This window comes from Phocoena sinus, chromosome 9, assembly GCF_008692025.1.
Source record: "Phocoena sinus isolate mPhoSin1 chromosome 9, mPhoSin1.pri, whole genome shotgun sequence".
NCBI lineage: Eukaryota > Metazoa > Chordata > Mammalia > Artiodactyla > Phocoenidae > Phocoena > Phocoena sinus.
This window is the reverse complement of record NC_045771.1, coordinates 13,156,252-13,176,921: the sequence shown is the minus strand read 5'-3', so window position 1 is coordinate 13,176,921 and position 20,670 is coordinate 13,156,252. Positions and strand designations below refer to the sequence as shown.

The 20,670-nt window shown below is 44.4% G+C and overlaps 1 protein-coding gene across 2 annotated transcripts in view; it reads left to right on the top strand.

Moving 5' to 3' along the window:
- The first annotated feature begins 6,140 nt into the window (after positions 1–6,140).
- The window catches only part of TMEM178B (transmembrane protein 178B), a 373,555-nt gene continuing 359,025 nt past the window's right edge, over positions 6,141–20,670 (top strand). The window contains exon 1 of one of the 2 annotated variants that reach the window (XM_032643737.1): positions 6,141–8,470. In XM_032643737.1, coding sequence (XP_032499628.1) covers positions 8,089–8,470 — 382 coding nt within the window. In that variant the 5' untranslated portion in view covers positions 6,141–8,088. The remainder of the gene's footprint in view (positions 8,471–20,670) is intronic. The other variant, XM_032643738.1, reaches the window with a different exon arrangement.

The following is a 20,670-nucleotide window of genomic DNA, read 5'->3' as shown; positions in this document are numbered from 1 at the left end:
ATACAGAGCAAAATGTGGTCTTTGGTGGAAAATGAAATTAACTTCGGATTTGTGCTATCCAAAAGTTTTTGATATGAACTGTTGCTTGCTATTTTTAATATAAAAAAGCATATCTAAATTTGTCAATTTCTCACTTAAAGGGATTAAAAATATTTTAAAATTGTAAGTAAAATGTTTTTCTAAGTAGAAATGAACTATGTAGAACCAAAAGTGATATTCCAAAAAAAAATAAGGGAATTAGAACAAGGAAATGCAAATGTTTTTGTGATTTTAAAGAAGATTCACATACAATTAATCTCAAAGTAATGTCTGTAGTAACTATTTTCCAACCATTATTGATCAAGTTATGGTCTTGTAGAGAGATCTGAATAAATTAAGCAATGTGCTGCAATTTTTGGTTTTCTTCATTCTGACATTTAAATATTTGAAAGAAGAACTTAATAAATATTGTGTGGATATAGATGTTACTTTAAGAGATAGTAAAAATCATGCTGTATGTGATAATGATTTATATGGTGAAAGTAATATAGTATTTTTTGCATTAACAATAATTTGTCATATGTGATTGTTACAATGCTTGAAGGTAACATGTAAAATTCCAAATGTAAGTATTGCTTTAAGAATTTTATTGACACTTCCAATAGAAGTGTTATTGCCTCAGTAAAGTTTCTCCAAATTGAAATTAATTAAAAAAAAAACTGTCTAGAAACTACAGCGAATCAAAAACAGTTGTCAAAAACATTAGGCATTATCATCCATGGAATATAATGTTATGTGAAAATCCTGGTTATAACAATAGAATGATTTTTCTGAAATAAAAGTCAAGAAGATTAAGTCTTATGATACACATATTACAAGTTAATTACGAAGTCTTTATTTTACTCACTTTCACGTTGTTGGCCCATCAATGCATGAGCAATAATAATTAATTTGGTTGTCTTTGATATTTTGCCAACTTTTTTTTCATACAAAAACCATAACTTTACACATATTTGAAGTTTCTGTCATCATAAAGGTAGAACGATAGAAAATTCTTAGTTAACAATTTTTCACTTGACTTCTGCCTTTTAAACATTTAGACATATGGTATGTGGGCCTCCATTTGTATGCTCGCCCTGAGCTCTTTGTTAGGGGTGAGCCTGCCTTCAGCTGCGGGGTGGTAGTGGCTTTTTGCTATCAACTTCCTGTTGCCTGCTTGGCTTCTTGGTTCTTCCATCATCCTTTAATTTTGCACAAATAAGCAGACACGTGAATATTTTCTTATGTCCCTTTCTTTTTTACATGAAAGGTAAAGTCATGGGTTAAATAGTGTCCCCCCCCAAAAGGTATGTTGAAGTTCTTATCCTCATGCCCTCAAAATATGGCCTTATTTAGAAACAGTGTCATTTTAGATGTAATTAGTTAAGATGAGGTTATGCTGGAGTAGGCTAGGCTCTTAATCCAATGAGACTAGTGTCCTTATAAGAAGAGAGAAATTTGGAGATAGCGGAAAGGATGATGTGAGAGAAGATGTTCATGTGCTGACACAAGCAAAGACTGGAGTGAAGCATCTGTAAACTGGGAAATGTCAAGAATTGCCAGCAGACCCTGGAGGTTAGAAGAGGCCGGGAAGGATTGTCCCCTACAGGTTCCAGAGGGAGCATGTCCTGCTAACAACTTGATTTTGGACTTCTAGCCTCTAGGACTGTGTGACGATACATTTCTGATGTTTTAAGACACGTAGTTTGTGATACTTTGTCATAGAAATGCTAGGAAACTAATATAGGTAGTATAATGAATATACTCTTTGCCTGTTGTACAAGTGCTCTGCAGGCTAAATACCTAGAAGCACATCCGCTGGGTCATAGCAAGCCTGTATTTTTCATCTTAACAGCTCCTCCGAATTGTCCTCCAGGGTGGCAGTGTCAGTTTACTCTCCTATCAGCCTTGCATGGGAGCACGTTTCCTTATTCCCTGGCCAACACTTGACATTAACAGACATGTACTTTTTCCCCATCTGATGCGTAAAAAGCAGTATTTAAAAAAATTGTATTCCCTGATTACTAGTGAGATTGAGTTTTTTCCCATATGTTAATTTCCCATTTGAATTTCTTCTTCTGTAAATTGTCTTTTTATAACCTTTGCCCGGTTTCCTGTTGTGTTATTTGTTTCATTCCTACTAGTTTGAAATACTTCTTTATGCAGGAGATGATCTTATTCATTTTAAACCATTCCTGGTATAGGAAGAGCTTTTAAATATCAAGAATGTTTGTTGGGTTTAATTGGTTGTCTTTTCAGCTTCTAGTGAGATGATCAAATGATAGTTATTTGACCTATTGATATGAGGCATCTGTGATTGTAAGAACTTTAAAAAGCAGAGCAGTTAAATATTTATGGGCAAAAGGAGTGATGCCAATGTGGGGCTTTTCAAAATATGTCTAGAGGGCTGCCTGGTTAGAACAGAGGGTGTATCTAAGGGAATGTGACGGTCAGCTTTAGAAAACTGGCTGAAGCCTTTGTGGGGCTTTATGTGGGGTACGGAGTTTGAGCTTTACTGTACAGGCAAAATGAAATCACTGCAGAATTTTGAGTAAAGGACTGTAGAATTTAAGAAGATTAATATGATGCTGTGGTGGAGGAAGACGAAAATAAAAGCAAGGAGTGGACTTAGAAACCCAGGGGTGAGATGAAAATAGCCTTTTGCCATAATGACCCTAATAAGGAAAAAAAGGAGGAAGGTAGGTATCACACCAATATGCCTCTGATGAGGAGAGATTTAGGAAGAAGGTCTTCATAAGGAAAGAAGTGTACCTATTCAAGCAAAGTACTAGCGCGTCACAGACTTGGGGGACTTTGTCAGGAGGGCTAAAGTGGAAGATAACTTTTGGGTTTCAAATAATGTCCAAAGTTAATTAGGACAATAGAAATAAGAATATACAGAGGGCCTTTTCTCTGGGCAATGATGTAATCTTCATGGACGGCTAAGAGAAAGCACACCTCATCAACCTTTATTTTGCTTCCAATTGACAATGTCAAGGAGAGTGATTTTCAGACTGAAGGTGGGGTGTAGGGTAGAACAACTCTGATAACTGAAGATAGCTCACAATGGGTGAAAAAATTATAGGAGAGCATCTATCTGCTCTGTGTGAGCTGTACTGCAGGAAACTGAAAGAAGTTTTAATGATATCTCTGAATCTCTGATGTTGACCTTGGAGAAAGCCTGGAGAATGTGAACTTAAAAATAGATGTGTGTGTATGCCTGTGTGTGTGTGCAAATAGAATTCCAAATTTTAAAAATGTAGATTTCACAAATTGCCAATGATTTTAATGTCATTTCGGGGCAAGATCCTAGGATAGCATTCCAAAGGGATGACTTGTAGTCTCCTAGAAGAGGAGGTGAGGATCTTTGGTTCTACATGGGTCATGCCATGACTGTTAGATCCAGGAGCACGATCTGATGCAGGAAGCACTAACAATCAGGAGGTATTAGAAACCCAGTAGGAGCAAGCACAAGGAGGTCACAAAGAAAGAATATTTAGCTTGGAGGGAAGAAGGCTTAGAGAGAACATGGTGGCTGATGTCAAATATGAGAAAGGCCATTATATGGAAGAGGGATCTGGTGTCTGTGGGCTTCTCGAAGGCCAATGGGTAGAATTCCAGGGACCTAGGATAAGACTTAGGATAAGGAAGACCTGTGTAACCACAGACACCATCCAGTAGTGCTTTCCAAGACAGTGATTTTTCTTGTTTTAAAGATTTATTTATTTTTGGTGGTGTCGGGTCTTAGTTGCGGCACGCGGGATCTTCCTTGAGGCATGCGGGATCTTTTGTTGCAGCGCGGTCTTCTCTCTAGCTGTGGTGTGCGGGTTTTCTCTCTCTAGTTGTGGTGCGTAGGCTCCAGGGCGTGTGGGCTCTGTAGTCTGCAGCACGTGGGCTCTCTAGCTGAGGCGTGCGAGCTCAGTAGTTGTGGCGCGCGGGCTTAGTTGCCCCACAGCATGTGGGATCTTAGTTCCCTGACCAGACATCGAACCCGCATGCCCTGCATTGTAAGGCGGATTCTTTACCACTGGACCACCAGGGAAGTCCCCCAAGACAGTGATTTTTCTATCACTGCAAGTGTGCTAGCAGAAGCCAGTCAGTCACTTTTTTGGGAAATGTTCTTGAAGAGATTCATGTGTTATTGTGTGGGTAACTCTAAAGTTCCTTCCAATTTTGAGCTTCTGTGATCCTAGGCCAGTGTAGGTGCGAATGCGAAGGATTAGGTTTGAAATACAGAGACTGTGAAGCCGTAACTAATGAGGAATTGGAAGAAGACAGAGGGAAGAAATGTAGATCACTCAAATGAGAAAAGAAAATCCTGTAGTCATATAGTCTAGAGAAAGAATCCACCATCTTTTTAGCCCCAAAGACCAGGATCATCTCCAAATGGTTTAGGGCTGTCCAAGAACATTGCACTTTAAAGAAGGCCTCTAATCAGTGTCTTTCATAGGATTTTGGGGATGGAGGACAAACATTTCAAAATACAATTTTAATGATGTTCAGAAAAGATGATGACATTGTGCATTTTGCTCCCTTCCCCCCGCAGGACTGCTCAGGAGGACCATGAGGGAGGGGCAAGGCACATCATTGGAAGCAGGCCTAAGGCACAGGCCAGGAGAAAAAGTTAAAAAGCAAGAGCAAGAAAGGAGTGGAATAATGGCAGAGAGAGGAAGGATACAGACAAAATGAACAAGTACATTTATTGCGAATAGAAGCTGCCTGGGCTTCCAGAGGTCTCAGGCGCACCTCTTTCAGCTGGTTCTCAGGGGCAGGAGAGTTGGGTACCAGGAGACTGAGGCTCTACTGCTGGCTGTGCCACAGCTTCCCGAGTGACCTTGTAGATGTCATTTCGCCTTTCTGCCTCCTTCCTATTGTCAAAGGCAGGCATACTGCTAAGCTAAAAGTGCTCTGGGCTTTACCGAAGAAAATAGCTCCAGAAATTTAAGACATTGCCTGCCTGTGTACGAAGTGTCTGCACTTGTTTCTGTTTTTTTCACGGTTGACGGAGGGAGAGCGGGTAAGAGGAGTGTAGAAAGAAAGGTGAGAAGACATTGTGGCCAAAGTCGCTTAGCTCCGCCTTAGCTCCCGGGACCGGGATCTGGCAGAGGGGACATGCCTGCAGCCCGCGACCAGTGGGGCACCCAGGAACCCGAGCGGACATCCTCGGGTTCTGCTGTCCCTTCAGCGAGTCCCATTGCAGCATCAGGGACGAAAAGCGAGGCACACCCCTCCCCCACTAGATGGCACTGAAACGCCTCGTTCGCGATTTTCAAAATGCAGGAAGGAGGAAAAAAGACAAAAAGAATATGGTGGAGGTGCGCTCATTTTGCATCGCAGGCCCAGTTGTTCAAAGCAGGGAGCCTGACCCTCTCTTACTCCCCAGGGCAGCTCTTTACCCGGCAGTGCAGGCCCTCGGCTTTGGAATGAGGGTGAAAATGAGGGGTGAGGCTTAGAGTGAAGAACCTAAGGTTTCGACCCGGGAGGGAGGCTCCCAGCCCTGCGGCGCCGTCTCACGTGAGCCGGGCGGTGTGTGTGGGGGGATGAAGCTGGGCTCGCTCGGGGCCCACTCGCTCAAGGTCTGGGGTCTACCCGCGACACCTCTCAGAGCCCTCGCAGAGCCCAAATCCAGCCCCCACCCGGATAAAGACAAAGCCCGCACCGAGGTTTCGTTTAACCCCACTTCCCCTCCTCAAAGCGCGAGGCCCTGGGCGTTTTCAAAATGTCTATTAAGCACCACCCCCCCCGCATCCATGAAAATTCTGTTCCTCTTGTCTGGAAAGGATCAGTCAATTTTCTTTTTTCTTCTCCCGCTGAGGAGGGAGGTGGAGGCAAGTGGAGGTGGGTGTGTGTCGGGTGGCTGGCGCTGGCGTGGGGCTGGACCCGGGCTGGCGGTGACAACCCCGCGGACAGGCGTTGAGCCCCGGGTGGAAACGCCTGTAGCTAATAGGATAGCGCCTGTGGCTTTCTAGGGAAAACAAAGATCAAATACAATCCTGGACATCAGCGACCGATGCAGGGAACTTCCTCAGCCCCTCTGAATGCCGACTCCGCAATAAGCAGTCTTTTCTTCGATTTAAGGGAATTTTCCACGACTGAAAAGAGATAAACAGGAGATGGAGGCAACATCCCTAATTTAATACTAATGCGTGTAAACATGCTACATACCACATATATGTATATGTGCATAAATATGGATGTGGTTGGGCACAAACCTCTCTAGACACCATTGACTTGCCTGGTCAAAGAATAAGGCTTAGACATTTTGCCTGGGAAATGGTGCACTTTATCTTTAAGAATGCTAGAAAAATAAGAGATGAGGCTCACGTTGCACGGATGACATCACTAGCTTTTGGCTGCGCGCTCCGTGTTCTCGTCTGTGGGTTTTAGCCAAGGCTGCAGCGCCCGGCGCCCGAGCGAGCACAGCAGCGGCTTCCTACAGCGCCCGCAATCGGGCGATGCTATTTCCCGAGCCTCCCGGGCGCAGCCTGGGCTCTCGCTCCCCGGCAACGGCCGAGACCGCAAGGCCCCGGAGCCGCCGCGGCTAGAGGAGGAGGCCGGGAGGGGAAGCTGAGCGACCCAGCCTCCCTCCCCCACCCTCGCCCCATTCACCTCGGCGACCACCTCGCCGGGAGCCTGATCGTGGAACGCCGAGGCTGGGATGCGATTCTCTGCACGCTGCCGAGCGAGCCGGCACCTCAGCTCCTGGGTGGGCTGCGAAGAAAATGCTGCAATCTGAGAGCGGCTGACCCCAGTTGGGCAGCGCAGACGGGGTGCTAGAGTGCCGGGGCTCAGGTGTAAGGAGAAGGGGGCGGATTGTGTTGAAGGGCCGGGGCAGTTGTTTTCCTGGGTACCAGCAGCTCCCGGGCAGCACGTTCCCGGGGCTACCCGGGAGCCAGATGAAGTGAGGCGGAGGCGCCGCGGGAGAGGCGGGTCTTAAGGTGGCAGGGTGGACACTCCAGGAAGAAGACGGCACTGGGGAGGGCGGCATGACGCCCCGGGGGCTGGCTGCTTGGCTGGCGGGGCGCAGCCATCGCGCGACCTGTCCATGGTGTTGAAGGCGCCCTGCGCCGAGCTCCGCGAGCCCCGCGTGGTGCGCCCTGCCGGGTGCGCCCTCCCCGGCGCAGCCCGCCTCTCGCGCCCGCGAGCTGCCGCCCCGTCGCCGCAAACCCCCAGCCAAGGCTCGTCCGGTAACGCCGTCCGGGTGACCGCACCGTCGGCCCGAGGGTCCGCCTGAATGGCGAAGCAAGAGTTAGACGACCCGGGAGCTCGCGGGGAAAGGTCGGCCGAGACCGTGCGCCGACTGGGAGCCCGCCTCTGAGCGCAGCGCGCTGGCCAGAAGAAGCAAAGGACCTGCTGGTGACCAGAGGACAGAGATTTTTAAAGACCCGACCCAGAGAGGAAGAACATTTCTTCTCTCGCAGACCGGAAGGGGGAGAGTGGCTGAGAGGGAGACCCAGGCGGGACGCAGGGCAGGCAGCCCTGGCATCTGGAGGTTTCCTTCGCTGGCCGGCCGCATCGCGGGTGTTTCAGTTCATCCTGTCGTCTAGCGGCTCCTCCTGATAGACACCCTCCCACCCCCATCCCCCTCCCAAGAAAGCCAAGCGAGTGGGTCCCATCGCCCCCCTACACAAAGAAAGACCAAGGAGCCCCGCCGCAGCCGAGGGCACTCGGTGTTTGGTTTCCGGCCCGAGGGCAGCGTCGCCCGAAGCCCGGCTGAGTGCGGCCGCGGCGGGTTCGGAGCAGTCGCTTCCTGCCGAGCCGGGAGGGGGCGGGAGGCGGCCGTGTCTGGCTCGCCGCCGCCTGAGGCTGCACCTGCTCCGCAGGATGTGCAGAGGCTTGCCGGAGCCTCTCCGGATGAGAACTTTTTAGGCTGCCCGGCCGCGTTCCCGCAGTCCCTGGGCTGCGCACCGGCAGCCGGGGGCCGAGGGGGCGCCGCTGCGCGACCCCCTCTCCCGCCCCCTCCCCCTCCTTGGCTCGGCAGCCCGCCCACCCGCAGCTGTGTTCCGGGCGCGCGGAGGGAAGGCGAGGCTGCGGCGGGTCATGCCCACGGTGTAGCCGCGAAGCGGAGGCATGGCTGCCGGAAGGTTCCTGCTCTACACGGGCCTGTCGCTAGCGCTCTGCGCCCTGGGCATGCTGGCCGTGGCCGTCTGCTCAGACCACTGGTACGAGACGGACGCCAGGAAGCACAGGGACAGGTGCAAGGCCTTCAACACGCGCCGGGTCGACCCTGGCTTCATTTACAACAATAACAACAACTTGCCACTCCGGGCCAGCCGCTCGCGCCTGGACCGCTGGGAGGGCACACTCCTCCGGGCCCGGAATCGCCGGCAGCTCTTCGCCATGAGCCCCGCCGACGAGTGCAGCCGGCAGTACAACTCCACCAACACTGGCCTCTGGAGGAAGTGCCACCGACAGGGCTTCGACGCGGAGATCGCGGCCCTGATTCGGAAAGGTAAGCGCTCGCCGCGACGCGTGGCGCTGCGGAGAGACCGGCGCCTCTGGGCCGGGCCATCCTCTCCTCCCTTGGGCGGCCGCAGTCTCGCAGGCCTCCTGGTTCCAGGAGGTCAGGTTATCCAGGCTCGGCTGAGGCTTGCAGTGGCCAGATCTTGCCTCCGAGTAGCTGGTAATGGAGGCTTACCTCTCTCTACCCGGCCTCTTGCCTTGCGTTTTGTCTGATGGGATTCCAGTAGAATCTCATGGTCCAGGGTTTTTACACAGGGAGATGGCTTCAGTAGTCTCTGAAAAGGAAGGGAGTCTATAATGTTCTGCTTTTAGTAGAGGAAGCCCTTTTAAGAGTGATTTGTCGGCGTAGACACACTCCTAGTTTTAATCTCTGTTTTAGATGTTGTTGAACTGATTCATCAAGGGAAATTTGGGAAAACATCTCACAGAGAAGGCCTTATTCATGCCGGAAGCGTTTAAGTGCTATGCTATACCGGGCATACTGCAGGCATTGGTCATATAAACATTAATCAATCACAGCCCCTGCCCTGTTTCACCCCAAAAGCCCGTTGACCTGTAGCATCATGCCACAATTCTTGATTTGTCATTTTGAGAAAGTGCTTGACAAAAGTGTCTTATGCACATTGAATATGAACAAGATCTAATAAGCACACAAAAAGCAGTTCTTCCAGCAGCACCACAGTGGGTACTTAAGACACAAAAATGCTATTTTCATAAGATTTGTATAAAAAAATACCCAAAGTATACCAAAACAGAAAACAAACTGCATTTGCTAATGATAAAAATTTATTTGATACTTTAATATGATCACATAAATTTTTAAAAGTCTCTTCATCTGATACAGTTTGTAAATCTTGCATGATTTATACTTTGGGGACTATACTGTTCCGTTAGCCTACTGAGATGTTGTTTCGATGTATACTAGTATTGCTCTGAAGAAGGGAATATGCGTTGATGGTAGCTGCACCCTGGAAGATGTGGTGTAATTCTATACGTCTTGTTCCCCGCACCTCCCTTCATTTTCTTCATCTATTAAGTGGTGATACCAAAGTGAAAACAATGCTGTTATCTGCAAAGTCTCTGTGGCCAAGATACCAAGCAGTTTCTTAATGTCTCAGTAATTATAATGCAAGGTTGCTGCTGTTTTGAAATCTTATATGTGAGAACTGATATTCTTTGATTTATAAAAATGTTGACATGGATCAGAAAAAAATTGTTAATTTGAAAAAAAAAGTCAGTTGTTTAAGAAAGGCAAACAGTGGGTATGGATTTAGATTTAGGTGGGGTAGGTCCAGAAGGAGAATCCATCTTAATGTTTGTTTTACAGCTTCTGTAGAATGACGAGGGATTTTAGCTGATTTAGTTAAGAATGTACTACTATTACAAATATCACATCTGCTTCATGGTTAGACTCTTATTAGAGCAGGGTGTCCCGCTTGGAGCTCTACAACTTTGTCAAGCTGTACAGGATATTAGAGAATTGCAGAAGAGAACAACTTGGGTTTGGATTTAGAAGTGGGAAAACAAGAGGAAGCGGAAGAGTTTTTGACAATGGGTGAGTTCGTAGCAGTTTTCAAATTCTCAGATTCAGAAAATGTTGTTTTATCCGTCATTTTCTGCTTTTATTAAAATTGCAGTGGTAGGAAGTTAGCTGACGTGTGAGGAAGAATTCATGTTGATAATGACTGACAAACACTGGTAGGACTTGCTGAAGGACATTCTTGAATTTCCTTTCTTGAACATCTCCTGGAACAAGACTGGTATCCTTCTGTCTGGTACTGGTTAACCCCACTTAGAAAAAGGGGGATGGAATTCGTGGCTTCTGGTGGTTCCCTTGAGAGCTTTGATTCCATGTTGCTCTGCTTGGCGATCTGACTAGAAAAGGTTGACTTGGTCTGTGCACCAGAGGGATTGGTTACCATAGTGACATGTTCTTCCGGTGAAGCTGGAAACACAGTGACAGGGAAAGGGGTAGGGGAAGGATGTACAACATTTTGACTTTGTATCGACTGATTTTTAATTGAAGCAACAGAAAATGGACCAGCAGGGGGATTGGATACACTGATACCTAGAGTTGGGAGGGCACTGTATTTCTCTTGAACTAATGCAAACGCTGTTCCTCATCACCCAAAATACAGCAATCACTGTCAGCTGCAAGCCCTTGCTTACCATGGCTGTTTCTGTCCGTTTGACATTCTTGTTAGTTATTATTGAGATAGATGGCATGCCAGCCTTACAAATCTTGAGAGACTTAAGGTCACTATCTTCATTTTTAATCTCAAAACATAATCTTTCAAAGCCAGATCTGCTTTTTCTAAGTAGTGATGGACACATTTTGGAAATAAGTGCATCTTATATTAGGAGAATTCACAAGCAATTCCAATGGCACATAGAATGTAACCTCTAGACTTAATGTTCCTCCTAGAAGTACAAATTTTAGAAGGAAGTTAAAAAATAAATTGATATCCCTATATTTACTTTTAGGACACCTTAGGAAAAGATATTTCTCTCATGGTATTCATTAGCAGCCTCAAAAGCTATCTTACGCCTTTGTCTTTTTTGGAAACATCTTCGATTAAAATTCTGGAGATATGTGTTGGGCAGGGGGAAAGGGAAATCAGAGAAAAGACTGCGTAAAATCTGTCAATATTATGGGAAAATTAGAGATTTATCTAAATGATCATATAGCCCTAAAGAACTCAGTCATTTGTTAAATCAATGTTCATTACATTAGAAAGTGCTGTTTTTGCATTTTACAATAAAACCACATAATTAATAAGAAAACAAAACAAATCCATATCTGATTTGAAGATAAAGTCCTTGGGATTCATGTTCTTTCTGGAATCCGTTTCTTGCCCTAATGACATGACTGTACCCACAAAAAGGCATTTCTGATCACTGCGTATTTATTTGTTTGTCTTACTGAACAATAAGTTCCTGGAGGGCAGGAAAGATAATCATTTGTAAAATACATCCGCTAGATGCTTGGTGCTCGGGAAGTATACAAATTAGGTTCACAGAAACTTATCCATTAAGAGCTTATTCTAATTGTAGGAACACTGTGTGGGAATCCAAATAAAGGATTAGTCAGAAAATTGTGATAGAAAATGAACCAGTGTAGCTCTCAGGGCAGGTTAATATTGCAACAGAGGCTACATAATTTAACAAGGAGGATTTCTTGAGCAAAAGCTTTGCTAAGGAATAAAGGTAACACCGTAGAGTTTTGGCTAACGCATGTCACTGAAAAAACACATATCATGCACGATCATTATTTTTCACATTAGATAAGATTTTAATTATTTCCTTCTCGAGGGTAGGATTTGGGTAGAGGGTGCAGCAAGGATCAGTCATTCTTGAATTCCCATCTGTGTCCATACTCATGTCCTCTTGTCTTCCTGCTTTTCAACCTCATCTGTGTCTCCCTAGTAAGTCACTGCACTGGGGACAGATCAATGGCGGGATCAGCTTCTGAAATCCAAGAGACTTCCAGACCCTTAGGAGGACCAGCTACAGGTAGGATTTTGTTCCCGGGAACATGTATATTCTTTGGTTAGTACTGAAATCTTATATTGATATGGCTTGAAATCAGCAGACCTTCAACTGAGACTCTAAGAACTTTTTTATTATTTGAAAATAAGCCTTATAATAGAATTTGACCTAAATGGTTTTCATAATCATGGAGTGATGGTCAATGTTCTGGAGTATATTTTAATGGAACATTGCACGTATTCACAAATTAATAATGTTACTCAGCAAATATTTACTGCACATGTATTATGCGATGGGCACATATCACTAGAACGAAGAGAGAATAAGACCTGGTCCTTAGAATTCCCATAGTCTGTTAGTGTCACATAGAATAAGTGACAAGTACAAGACACTGAGAGCAACAGAAACAGATGCAGACAAACAGAGGAGGTGATGCTGGACTGTGTCGGCAGTGGGATGAGGTCAGGTGGGAAGGAGTTAGGGAGAGTTGCCCTGAGGAAATGAAATTTGAGCAAGATTTTCATGAATTTTGGAGGTGGATGGGGAAGAAGGGCATTTCAGGCAAAGAGGCCAGCATATGCACAGCCATGGACGTGTGAACCAGCAGTTTGGCCATGTGAGTGTTGATTTCTGGGGCGAGGGAGAGGAGCAGACCAACAGCTGGAGAGCAAGCGAGGGCCAAGTCAAGGAGCTTGTGAGCTCAGATCCCCTGTAGCAGTGCGGCCCATAGGATGGCTGCTAGCCACACGCAGCTACTTAACTTAAAATAACCAAAATTAAATAAAATTTAAAAATCACTTCTGGGCTTCCTTGGTGGTGCAGTGGTTGAGAGTCCACCTGCAGATGCAGGCGACACGGGTTCATGCCCCGGTCCGGGAAGATCCCACGTGCCGCAGAGCGGCTGGGCCCGTGAGCCATGGCCACTGAGCCTGCGCGTCCGGAGCCTGTGCTTTGCAAAGGGAGAGGCCACAACAGTGAGAGGCCCGTGTACCGCAAAAAAAAAAAAAAAAAAAAAAGAGTGGGTTTGGATTGTAAAAACATCAAACCCTTTCACATTTGATGAGAAAGCTAAATTTATGTGATAGAGAGTAAATAAAGGGTGAATGGCTGAGAGAAGGTGAAAGAGAGGGATGGGAAATCAGGGGGAGGAAAGGGAGAGAAAGAGCAAATTGAGAGACAGAGACAGAGATGCTTCTGAAGGGATCATGGCGGGCTGCTAGCTTGTAAAAGGAAGAGGTGGAAAACAAAGCAGCTAATTTCATACTAATGTAGGACCTCGTAATAAGAATGAACTATTTCTCTTTCTAATGATTTGAAATGCCGTGTTGCAGATTGGGGTTAAAAATCTGAAAAGTTAAAGGAGGAAGGTGGTGTTGGTAGCCCAACAGTGTGGATATACTTAATGCCACGGAGCCATACTCTTAAAAATGCTTGAAATGATAAAGTTTATGTTATGTATGTTTTAACACAATTAAAATAAATAAATAAGTGAATTAAAAGAATTAAAAAACTTAATAGGGAAAGGAACTGGATTCCTGGTATGTAGAATGCTTCAAAACTGAGGATCTTCATTTATTCAACACATTTTTTTTAGCACCTACTCTGTGCCAGGCACTAGCTCAGATATGTTTGGGACACAGAAGTTAATAAAACAGACATAATCCCTGTTCTCATAGGGCTTACCCTGAAACACCTTCAAGGATTGTATCCTTTTTCTAAACAAAACTTTCCAAGAGCACCAGTATGTAAAACAAGTAAAAGTAATGAATACATTCCTCCGGTCATTTTAAAACCATTGTATGGTAAAGAACACTTCACAGTGTTTATTCTAAAGATGTCTATTGAGTACCAACTATTTCAGGCACATTACTTGGGGTAGAGGATCCTGAGTGAAATAAATAGCTCCTGTCCTCAGAGAGACAAAAAAAGGTAGTATACAAGAAGAGAAACAAATACAAACCCCAAGTTTTTTTTTTTTAATATTTTAGTTTTATTGGAGTATAGTTGATTTACAATGTTGTGTTAGTTTCAGGTGTACAGCAAAGTGATTCAGTTGTACATAAACATATACTCATTCTTTTTTAGATTCTTTTCTCCTATAAGTTATCACAGAATATTGAGTAGAGTTCCCTGTGCTGTACAATACATCCCCACTGGTCATCTATCCTGTGTGATAGTAGTGTTCATGAGTTCATCTCAAGCTCCTGATTTATCCCTCCCCCACTGCGTTTCCCCTTTGGTAACCATAAGTTTGTTTTCAGTATTGTTAAGTCTGCTTCTGTTTTGTAAATAAGTTCATTTGTATCTTTTTAAAAAAAAATTAGATTACACATATGAGTGATACCCTATGATATTTGTCTTTCTCTGTCTGACTTACTTCATTTAGTATGATAATCTCTAAGTCCATCCACGTCTCTACAAATGACCCAGTTTCATTCCTTTTTATGGCTGAGTAATAGTCCATTGTATATATGTACCACAACTTCTTTATCCATTCCTCTGTTGATGGACATTTAGGTTGCTTCCATGTCTTGGCAATTGTAAATAGTGCTGCAACAAACATTGTGGTACATGACTCTTTTTGAATTATGGGTTTCTCAGGGTATATGCCCAGTAGTGGGATTGCTGGGTCGTATGGTAATTCTATTTTTAGTTTTTTAAGGAACCTCCATACTGTTCTCCATAGTGGCTGTATCAATTTACATTCCCACCAGTTGTGTTAGTTTCTGCTGTATAACAAAGTGAATCAGCTATATGTATACATATATCCCCATATCCCCTCCCTCTTGCATCTGCCTCCCACCCTCCTTATCCAACCCCTCTAGGTGGTCGCAAAGCACCGAACTGATCTCCCTGTGCCATGCAGCTGCTACCCAGTAGCTATCTATTTTACACTTGGTAGTGTATATATGTCAGTGCCACTCTCTCACTTCATCCCAGCTTCTCCTTCCCCCTCCTTGTGTCCTCAAGTCCATTCTCTATGTCTGTGTCTTTATTCCTGTCCTGCTCCTAGGTTCATCAGAACCAGTTTTTTTTTTATATTACATATATATGTGTTAGCATACAGTATTTGTTTTTCTCTTTCTGACTTACTTCGCTCTGTATGACAGACTCTAGGTCCATCCACCTCACTACAAATAACTCAATTTCGTTTCCTTTTATGGCTGAGTAATATTCCATTGTATATATGTGCCACATCTTCTTTATCCATTCATCTGTTGATGGATACTTAGGTTGCTTCCATGTCCTGCCTATTGTAAATAGTGCTGCAATAAACGTTGTGGTACATGACTCTTTTTGAATTATGGTTTTCTCAGGGTATATGCCCAGTAGTGGGATTGCTGGATCATATGGTAGTTCTGTTTTTAGTTTTTTAAGGAACCTCCATAGTGTTCTCCATAGTGGCTGTATCAACTTACATTCCCACCAACAGTGCAGGAGGGTTCCCTTTTCTCCACATCCTCTCCAGCATTCATTGTTTGTAGATTTTTTGATGATGGCCATCCTGACTGGTGTGAGGTGATACCTCATTGTAGTTTTGATTTGCATTTCTCTAATGATTAGTGATGTTGAGCATCTTTTCATGTGTTTGTTGGCAATCTGTATGTCTTCTTTGGAGAAATGTCTATTTAGGTCTTCTGCCCATTTTTAGATTGGGGTGTTTGTGATTTTGATATTGAGCTGCATGAGCTGCCTGTATATTTTGGAGATTAATCCTTTATCAGTTTCTACATTTGCAAATATTTTCTCCCATTCTGAGGGTTGTCTTTTGGTCTTGTTTATAGTTTCCTTTGCTGTGCAAAAGCTTTTAAATTTCATTAGGTCCCATTTGTTTATTTTTGTTTTTATTTCCATTTCTCTAAGAGGTGGGTCAAAAAGGATCTTGCTGTGATTTATGTCATAGAGTGTTCTGCCTATGTTTTCCTCTAAGAGTTTTATACTCTCTGGCCTTACATTTATGTCTTTAATCCATTTTGAGTTTATTTTTGTGTATGGTGTTAGGAAGTGGTCTAATTTCATTCTTTTACATGTAGCTGTCCAGTTTCCCCAGCACCACTTATTGAAGACGCTGTCTTTTCTCCATGGTATATTCTTGCCTCCTTTATCAAAGATAAGGTGACCATATGTGCATTGGTTTATCTCTGGGCTTTCTATCCTGTTCCATTGATCTGTATTTCTGTTTTTATGCCAGTACCATACTGTTTTGATTATTGTAGCTTTGTAGTATAGTCTGAAGCCTGGCAGCCTGATTCCTCCAGCTCTGTTTTTCTTTCTCAAGATTGTTTTGGCTATTCAGGGTCTTTTGTGTTTCCATACAAATTGTGAACTTTTTTGTTCTAGTTCTGTGAAAAATGCCAGTGGTAGTTTGATAGGGATTGCATTGAATCTGTAGATTGCTTTGGGTATTATAGTCATTTTCACAGTGTTGATTCTTCCAATCCAAGAACATAGTATATCTCTCCATCTGTTTGTATCATCTTTAATTTCTTTCATTGGTGTCTTTTAGTTTTCTGTGTACAGGTCTTTTGTCTCCTTAGGTGGGTTTATTCGTAGGTATTTTATTCTTTTTGTTTGAGCTGTTTGTTTATTTTGGAGATCCAAGTTTGGTTCTTTGAGAGATTTATGTGTTGGGGGCTTGAGTGATTCTTGAGTTTTGGAGGAGTTAGAGGAAGCTTTGCAGAAAAGGGGACATCTAGTCCTAACATGTACTTAGAGAGGTTGACTGTGGGTTGATAAGGTGAAGTCTTAGCCTCATTTAAAAATGATTAATTAGGGCTTCCCTGGTGGCGCAGTGGTTGAGAGTCCGCCTGCCGATGCAGGGGACACGGGTTCGTGCCCCGGTCTGGGAGGATCCCACATGCCGCGGAGCGGCTGGGCCCGTGAGCCATGGCCGCTGAGCCTGCGCGTCCGGAGCCTGTCCTCCGCAACGGGAGAGGCCACAACAGTGAGAGGCCCGCGTAACGCATAAAAAAAAAAAAAAAAAAAAAAAAAAAAAAAAAAAAAAGATTAATTAATAATGACAAAGTAATAACTTGTCCAGTCTGCTTTCCACCCACCTTTGTCCCCCAGACTCCCAGTGCTTCTCCGAAGAGGCAGCTGTTGCTACCAGATTTTAAGAAATCATATCAGAGATATTCTGTTCAGCAATATTTAAAAATACCAGCACGTATAAATATAGGTCAGGCAATGAACAGGGGATTTAAGGATGACAAAAGTTTATTTTTTTTGTAAATTCGTATACACAGAGATGATATTTAAAGGCCCATTCCAGGAGTCACTAGGAATCTTCTACAGGTGATGTTTATTTTAAGTGGAGGCTGCTGTTGGCATTCAAAGAAGTTTGACAGATTTGCTGCTTTTATGGGAGAGTGCAGTATCTGAATTATTTCAATTGATTTTTTTTTTTTTTGGTGTCCAAGTGGTTTGCCAAGAAAAGGCAATTTACTTTATATTAGGTCATCTTCGTAAATTCATATCATTTCCTACGTTTGAAAATGCCCTGCTGTTCTATATCCTGAAGCTCACTCTGTTGGACACTTTATTTGCTCTAGAGCAATCTCTCATTCAGTTTTGCCCTCAATTTCTTTTCATCTTTATACGAGCAATTCTATTTAGTCAGACACAACTCTTATTCCCCAAGGCTCTGGAGTATTTTGCACACCTGGATGGGATAGGGTGATTTTTACCTAGAAGAAGCTCTGGGCTCATATGCTGCTGTAGGCTAACTAATACAGCATCAGATACTATCCTGTGAGGCTGAAGACACATGTGCCTTGTCGCCTGGCACTTCTACCCCTGGCTATATACTCATGAGTCCATGGAATACATCCAAGACTCTCCATGGCATCACTGTCTTATAATAATAAAATAAATAAGTAAACAAAAAGGAAAAACTTGTATTCATTAATAGGAGAATGGGTAATAGGCATGGTATGTTCATACAGTGGAAACTACCACTGTGTATTTAAAATAAATATACTAGATCTACATATTTCCAAATGGATAAACATAAAATTTGAGTGAAAAGAGCAGGGTGCAGATCGACATGAAGAGTATGATTCTCTTTATATGAAGCTCAAAAACAGATCAGATAACATTAGATATTGTTTATTTGCCTTGTGTTTGTAAAAGTATGCATGTGATTGATAAACACAAAATGAAGGATGGTGTTTATCTTTCTCAGGGCAAGAAAAGAAATGGAATTGGGGCGGTGCTTTCATCTGTGATATTTTATTTCTTGAAAAGCAGAAAAGATCTGAAGGAACTGGGGCACACACATTCACGCACACTGAAGCTATTTGGAAAGTTGTTGCCGTTCTGACAAAAAAAAAGTTAACGTTTTATTCAGACTGTACTATTCAGCGTTCAGGAGGCAGGTCCTTTAAAGAAAATTCTTGGAAAACTTTGCTTTGAGGCAATCTGTGACTGACTTTTGTAAGTAGTAGTAGCAAAGAGGAGAATCAGGTAACCTTTAACCAACAATTTTCACTGAAAGTAGCTCCCGGGGAAGGGTTTAGAAAGGATAAAATGATGTTTTACTCCCTTCTGATGTAACGTAAGAAGAGGAAATCAGGGCTTTAAAAAGACTTATTTGTGAGATAGAGACTAGTGTACATGTCACTCCCTGCTTTGTAGATTTCCTGCAGCTTGTGGAGAAAAACCAAGAGTTCTAAGGGCCAGAAAGTTAAACCAAAGCCACCCCTCCAATGAACTCGATCAGACATTGAATGTTAATAGCTAAGGCACGGAGGCAGAGAGAGCGGGACAAACCGGAGACTGAGCACGAACACCTGGAAAGGCGTGTGAGCCCTAAGGGAGGAACTCAGCATAAACTAGGAAAGGAAAAGCTAAGGATTGCTAAGAAGGAATCAGAATTGTAGTCTTAAAATTGTGGGGATGACTTCAGCCAGGAGCCCGTCTGTTATGGTAGTGGTATGTTCCCATGCCATACAAGTTCCAGCTGGAACAGGAAAGTCCCATTGGAATTACAGCAAGGGTTCCATTTTCACCTGATAATGCTTTTAAAACACCAAAGCTGAGCCTGAAGTTACTAGGGATCACGAAAGTCCTAGGGGGTTTCGGGGGTGTTGAAGCTGAATAACTGCCACGATCACATTTTAGTAACCACAGGGCTAAAGAGGTGCCCACGTGTAGCTCTGGGCAGGCCTGCATCGCCAGGTCCCAGGTGGGTGAGCTGCTTTATTCATTATGCTCCGCTGGGATGCTCTTCCTGCCCACCCTTAAATGAACAACTTTGGGAAGGGCTGGCCTCTGTGTTTCCAGCCTCTCCCTCTCTCTCCCTCCTCCCGGAATGGGTTAACACAGGCGAAACAGAAGATCATCTTGCTTGGCCCTTTTTCTTTTCAGGTGTGGCCTCTCCTCCTTGCCTGGGTCTCTTGTCTTCTTCACCTTCACCTTCAGTGCACTTTGAGGCCCCTGCCAATGGGTTTCCTCCCCGACCCCCAAGCTGGGACTACTCCTTCTCTGTGAAAACTTCACCTCCCCTGGCTTTGAGGACACCGTTCTCTCCTGGTCTGCTTCTGTCTTGGTTCTTACCCCCTCTCAGTCACTGGCTCTTCTTTCTCAGCCCGTGTGAGTGTTCTCCAGGGTGCCACTTTTTCTTCTCACCCTTTGCCCTCTCCTTGAGCCATCTCACTCATGCCCAGGGCCAGTTTCAGCCCTTGATGTTCACAACCTGTTGCACTGGGAATCTCTCACTCAGACCTTCCACCCAAACATCTCGCCTGTTGGATATCACCACGTGGAGGTTCCATTTGTCCAAAAGAACCTATTTTCTCTTTTTCCCCCAGAATCATTCCTCTTTCATTTTCCTCCATCTGGGGGAATGATATCACTTCCTCTCTCCTTGCCCAAACCGGAAACTTGAGAGTCATCCTTAGGAATCTCTTCATTCTTGCCCTCCTCATCCAAGCAGTGAACAAGCCACTTTTCCTGTTGATACATTCTTGCTCATCTCCCCATGCTATTCGGGTATCACTGCTGCGGTGAGGTCCTCCTCACCTGTATTCTTGTAGCATTCTCTATTTGGTTTCTCTGTTCTCTAATCTCATCTCCCGTAAATGCTTTCTATATAGAGTGATTTTTAAAAAAAATGTAAATCTAATCGTGTTATCTCTTTGCTCAAAACCCTTCAGTGGCTCCTCGCAGCCTATCTGTCACAATAAGGTCCATAATCTTCATTCACCTTGGCACGTAAGGCTTCACAGGTCTGGCAACATTCTCCCCTCCCCACCCCCCAGCCTGCCCATCTCATCCTTTTGTCTGCTTCTCTCCGTAGAGAGATAGAGAGATTAAGGACTCCTGGGTCCCCAAGCAGGCTAAGCTGTTTGGTGCCTTGGGAGCCTTTGTTTATGAAGCTTCTTTCTTCTCCTGAAGGTCCCTGTCCCTGCTCACGGCCACCCCCAAGCCAGCCTGGCCAACACCTTCTCATGCTTTAGGCGTCAGCCTTCAGCCCCTCCTCCTAGTCTCGCCTGGGGTTCTGTCACCTCCATCTCCCAGGGAGAATTGCCTTCTTCCCCCTTAGCCCTCTGTCACACACGAGACATCTTTCCCCTCCTAGCACCAGTGACATTTTGCTTCCCCATATGTTCCCCTCCTTTCAAAGACTATTTTTGACCTGTTTATTATTCATTTTTTATCTGCAGTGTTTTGCATAATGCATGGGCCATGATAGGTATT